The 6,000-nt window shown below is 40.7% G+C and overlaps 1 protein-coding gene across 3 annotated transcripts in view; it reads left to right on the top strand.

Moving 5' to 3' along the window:
* Positions 1 to 667: 667 nt before the first annotated feature.
* The window catches only part of ADGRE1 (adhesion G protein-coupled receptor E1), a 58,710-nt gene continuing 53,377 nt past the window's right edge, over positions 668 to 6,000 (top strand). For all 3 annotated transcript variants that reach the window (XR_012093257.1, XM_073017050.1, XM_073017049.1), the window contains exons 1-2: positions 668 to 723; positions 3,653 to 3,715. Coding sequence is in view for 2 of the 3 variants with exons in the window: in XM_073017050.1 (XP_072873151.1) it covers positions 693 to 723; positions 3,653 to 3,715 (94 nt within the window). In the remaining variant the exon portion in view is untranslated. The remainder of the gene's footprint in view (positions 724 to 3,652; positions 3,716 to 6,000) is intronic.

Raw genomic sequence — 6,000 nt, 5'->3', positions numbered from 1 at the left:
CCAGAGAGAGTTAGGAAGCTGGGAATGGGGTGGAAGTGTTGCTGTATAGTGGTTAGACAGAGTTGAGATCTGAAGGAAAATAAGATAGTTAAAGCTCTTGACTCTGGAGTCAGAGGGTCCTGGGTTCAAATCTCAGGTCTGAGAGATCTTGGACAAGTTATAACTCCTCTGCAAGTCTCAGTTTCCATTTTGTTGGTGAATGGAGGGAGGGAGGGGAATTCCTACTTTATGAGGTTGACATGATAATGAAATTACACTTTGTTGTCAATGTGCCTAGCAGAGTGCCTGGTACATGATGGTTGTGATGGCTGTTACACGGGAGACTGGGAAGAGATCCTAAGGGCTGAGATTTGCTTCACTGGAGGCAGGAAATGGAAGCTCCTTTATTGGGTGCAATGAAAGGTGGTGTTGAGAGATGGGAGATAGATGTTGATGGGAAAGAAAAAGGGAGAGATGGTGGGAAGAAGAGAGAGAGAATGGTATGCATTAGGCAGATTAACTTCTCTTTATTGCAGAGAAAGGGGGGAAATTAGGATTTTCTAGGCTGTCTGCAACTCAGCAAAAAGGGCTGTGATGACTGGGCAGCATTGAGCAACTCTGACTCCGCCTTCCCCTCTTCCCACACCTTCTGGTTACCGAAAACCCAGGGTGTAGAAAAGCTTCTTCTCTTTGAATGACAGAACCACAGCATAATGCGTGGCTTCAACCTGCTCCTCTTCTGGGGTAAGTGTGAGGTTGAATGGGAGGCTAGGGGAGGCCTGGGTTGGAAATAGGCTTCAGGGGAAATGGGAGGGCCATGGATGGTCCAGCCAAGAGATCATAAGTCCAGGCTGGATGCTGCAAACACCTTCATTCGGGGAACCTTTGACAAAATTCCATTGCCCAGGGAAGTCCATCTGTCAGATTAGATTTTTCTCAATAGTCATTCATTTGACCTGTGTTTCCTGGGCACTTCCTGTGTCTTAGGTGCTGTTCTAGGCACTAGAGGATATAGCAGTGAGAAAAAAAGACTAAGTTCCTGCACTCTTGAGGCTGATATTCTAGTAGGTAGGAGCAGACGGGAAAGAAGGCACAAAAGATCATAGTCCACTTAGCACTGCTGTAACTTCTTTAAACATAGAATGTATCCAATTTTCACAACATTTCTATGACATTGGGTTATTATTAGTCCTATTTTGCAGATGAGAAGGCTGAGGCAAAGGAGATAAAATAATTTTCCCAAGGCCACTTAGTCAATAAGGGGTAGAGGCAGGATTTCAAACCAGGCAGTCTGACTGCAGAGTCTGTAAGCTTTTCCACTACACTATGTTGCCCCAAATTATAAGTAAACATAGGAATTTCAGGTAGTGATAAGTCCTGTGAAAGAAGTTGTTACAGAATGTGGTTGGGGGTTATGTTGAAGGGAGAAGTCTGGGGTTGAGGAGGGGCAATTCGAGCTGAGTCCTGAACAATGAGATAGACCCTTCCTGTGCTCTTACTTCTCTTTCTTCAGGTGTCAGTTTGTCTCAACCTTGTTTATCTTCCATGTTTCTGGTTTTTCTTCTATGTCTTGTGTATTTTGGTCATTGGATCACATTTAAGAATGGAGGATATCGGGGACATATTCTAAGTAGCAAGTATGGGTTTCCTCTGCTGTTGTACAGTGGATCTGAATCCCCTATTTTAACAAGGAGGAAACTGAGGCACAAAGAGATTAAATAACTTCCTCAAGGCCACACAATCATTAATTGGTGAAGCCAGATTTTTAAACCCAAGCATTTTGACTCCAGACGTTGTATGCCTAAACAGTATGCTGAATTGCCTCTAAAATAATTAATGAATGAGCAGAAGAACTTTTGTTAGTAATAATAGATAGAAGTTGGGAGTTTCGATCTGTGGGACCTGTTGACCGGCAGGCTACATTAGAAGAAATAGGTGGCCTGTGGGCATCAAATGTAGAAATGTAGAGTTGTTATTTTGGGGTGTTGGCAATGGTATTAACGGTTAACACTCCTTATTCTGCCCTGAAGCTAATCAGCAAAGAGTTGTGATGATGATAGTGATGATAATGATGGTGATGATCATGATGGTGGTGGTGATAATAGTGATGATGAAGATGGTGATGATTACGGTGATGGTGATGATGACGTTGATGATAATGGTGATGCTAAGGATAATGAAGATGATGGTGGTGATGGTGATGCTAAGGATAATGAAGATGACGGTGGTGATGATGGTGTGATAATGACCATGAAGTTGGTGATGATGGTGATGATGGTGGTGATGATGGTGATAATGTTGATGGTGATGATGATAATGGTGATGATGGCAATAATAATGGTGATGATGATGGTGATGATGAAGATGATGATGGTGATGATGACAGTGATAATGATGGAGATAATGATGATGGTGCAGGAGACCTAAATGCTGCAGGGCTGCATTGCCTTTAAACATTAAAAAATGGGCTGGGTGCGGTGGCTCACGCTTGTAATCCCAGCAGTTTAGGAGGCTAAGGCAGGCGGATCATGAGGTCAGGAGATCGAGACCATCCTGTCCAACATAGTGAAACTCCGTCTCTACTAAAAATACAAAAATTAGCTGGGCGTGGTGGCACGTGCCTGTAATCCCAGCTACTCGGGAGGCTGAGGCAAGAGAATAGCTTGAATCAGGGAGTTGGAGGTTGCAGTGAGCCTAGATCCCACCCCTGCACTCCAGCCTGGCGACAGAGCAAGACTCCATCTCAAAAAAAAAAAAAAAAAAAAAAAAGGAAAAGAAATGAAAAATGAACTGCCCTACCCTGTCATGAAATTTTAATACTATAGACACACTGTGTATCTATATATGTATTTTCTGTATATACATATGTATCTTATACATAAAAGAGTGAGCTTAAAAAAATCTCTTCCTGAGAACCAAGTTTGGGTCCTTTGGGGGAGATATCACCCCTTTTGAGAATGCATGCTTTAATGTATATTTTTGAAAATCAGCTGGAACTTTTTTTTTTTTTTAGAGACAGGGCCACCTAGGCTGGAGTGCAGTGGCGTGATCTTGGCTCACTACAGTCTCAATCTCCTGGGGTCAAGCAATCCTCCCACCTCAGCATCCTGAGTAGCTGGGACTACAAGGGGTCACCACCACCCAGCTAATTAAAAAACTTTATTTTGTAGAGATGAAGTCTTACTGTGTTGCCCAGGCAGGCTGGTCTCAAACTGCTGGTCTCAAGTGATCCTCCCAACTCAGCCTCCTGAGTAGCTGGGGCTATAGGCATGTGCCACTATGCCCAGATAGTTTTTGTATTTTGTAGAGATGGAGTTTTACCATACTGCCCAGGCTGGTCTTGAACTCCTGGGCTCAAGGAATTTACCCACCTTGGCCTTCCGAAGTGCTGGGATTACAGGTGTGCACCATAGGGCTTAGCCTGGAACTATTTAATCAAAAAGAAAAAGAAGATAAAGACAGACAAAATGAAAAGCAAAAACAAAGTGCAGAAAACCAGGAATGGTCATTGTTAAGCTTATGCAAAATAGTGTATGTTTGTTCCTTAACTAGGTTTGTCATCTAGCCTCTTCAAACCTGTTTCCGTGGGGCCAAGCCAGGAGTAATTTTGCAGGTTGAGCCCAAAAGGTTTTCTTTTGGTGGTTCATGGTGTTTTTCTTTTCTCTCTTCATAGGATGTTGTGTTATGCACAGCTGGGAAAGGCACACAGGACCCACACTGAAACCAACGACGAAGGGTAAGTTGGCCAGAAAGAATGCAGATGCCGGAAGGGGTGGAGAATGTTTTCTCCCCAGGAAATATCCCAGGAAGCTGAGCCTCATCCAGATGCTTGCTGGGAGCTAGTTAGTGGCAGAGCAAGGGTTAACATGCAGGTCTCCTGATTCTCACTTCAGGATCTTTCCTTTGTACTTAGAATTGCTGTGGGATCTCAGATAAGTCACGTAACCTCCCTTCAGTTTCCCAAGCTGTGAAATACAGATAACTATAGGGATGCCGTGAAACTTAACTTCAAAGAGGTAGCTTTGGAAACCACCTGATATATATATATAGAGTGTGTGTATATAATGTAGTATATATTTTGTAATATTAATATATAAATATATAAAATACATCCACTACATATTAATATATATTATATGCATACATTATATATTATTAATATATAAAATACATTAATATATAAAATATATTTTATATATTTTATTGATATATAAATATGTTTTATGTTTTATAAATATAATATATATGTTTTATATATTGTTTATATATAAAATATATTTTATAAATAAAATAAAAGCAAAGAGAGGAGGAGGAGGAAGAGGAGGAGGAAAGGGAGCAAAAAGAAGAGGGCATGGAGAAATTGTAAAAATGTAGAACCAACCCAAATGCCCATCAGTCAACAAGTGGATAAAGAAACTGTAGGCTGGGCACACTGGGTCACGCTATAATTTCAGTGCTTTGGGAGGCCGAGCCAGGCAGATCACTTGAGGCCAGGAGTTCAAGACCAGCCTGGCCAATATGCTGAAACCCCCATCTCTACTAAAAACGCAAAAATTAGCTGGGCATGATGGCACGTGCCTGTAATCCCAGCTACTCAGGAGGCTGAGGCAGGGGAATTTTATATATAAAATATATATTATATAATAATATATAATGTATTATATAATAATATAACAATATATGATATATAAAATATTATATATTATATAATAATAAATCATTTATATATTATATAACATTAATATATAATGTATTATTAAAATACATATTAATACTATTCATATATTAATACTATATAACATATTATATATTAATAATACATAATGTATAATATAATACATTGTTAATATACAAAACATATTTTACATATTATTAGTCGAGTGTGGTGGTGTGTGCCTGTAGTCCCAGCTACTTGGGAAGCTGAGGCGGGAGGATCGCTTGAGCCTGGGGGTTCGATGCTGCAGTCCTCGAACACCCAGGCTGGAGCGCAGTGGTGCAACCATGGCTGACTGCAGCTTCGAACCCCCAGGCTCAAGCGATCCTCCCGCCTCAGCTTCCCGAGTAGCTGGGACTACAGGCACGCACCACCAAACTCGACTGATTTCTTGATTTTTTTTTTTAAATAGTAGAGATGGGGTCTTGCTATGTTGCCTACGCTAGTCAGAAACTTCTGGGCTCAAACAATCCTCTCACTTCAGCCTCCCAAATTGTTTTTTTTTTTTTTTTTTTCAGAAATTGCTTTTTATTCAGTAGCTTTATGCCTAAACTGAAAAATTCCAGCCTTAGAAGATACCTCCAGCATGTTGGATCAACTGAACTGACTTATATTCATTCCATATTTCAGAGTTTCATGTCTAGATGTGTGTACCTTAATTTTTAAACGACCCCAAATATTCCCAAGCAACATTCTTGCATTTCATATAGTTCAGAAATCCATTTTGATAAAGTGAATACACTTGGAGTCTTAGTAAGCTTCCTTAGGAGTATTTTTGTCTGAAAGGAGACTATTTTCTTCTGAAATTGCCCCCAGAATTCACCAGCCTCCCAAATTGTTGGGATTACAGGCATGAGCCACTGTGTCCAACTGGCTCCTGAAATATTTATAGGGACTTTTAAGATATCTTTTTCCCCATTCACGTCTTTGCTTTCTGAGAACTCAATCAACCAATTTGGTAATTAAAGAGTAAACATTACTGTTTTGCTCTCATTGTGCGTCTGGTGCTAAAGCATCTCCAGTTCTCCTACATGAGATGAAATCTTTCTCAGAATGGGTTGGGGATGGTCACATCCATATACGTGGAAAAGAGAAAATTCCTAAAACATTTTCAAAAAGGTTATCTTTGATAAAACGGCCATCATTATTATTGATCCCAGAAAGCCCTTGGAGGGTGGGGAAGAGGCTGTATTAATCTTTATACCTCTGGAACTCAGCCAGGATCTGGAAGCATGTAGGCAAGTAACGTGGGTAAATAAAAAAAGGAATAGACCGGGCATGGTGGCTCATGCCTGTAAACCCAGCAC

This window comes from Chlorocebus sabaeus, chromosome 6 (assembly GCF_047675955.1).
Source record: "Chlorocebus sabaeus isolate Y175 chromosome 6, mChlSab1.0.hap1, whole genome shotgun sequence".
In the NCBI taxonomy this organism is placed as follows: Eukaryota; Metazoa; Chordata; class Mammalia; order Primates; family Cercopithecidae; genus Chlorocebus; species Chlorocebus sabaeus.
This window is presented reverse-complemented; position numbering and strand designations above follow the sequence as displayed.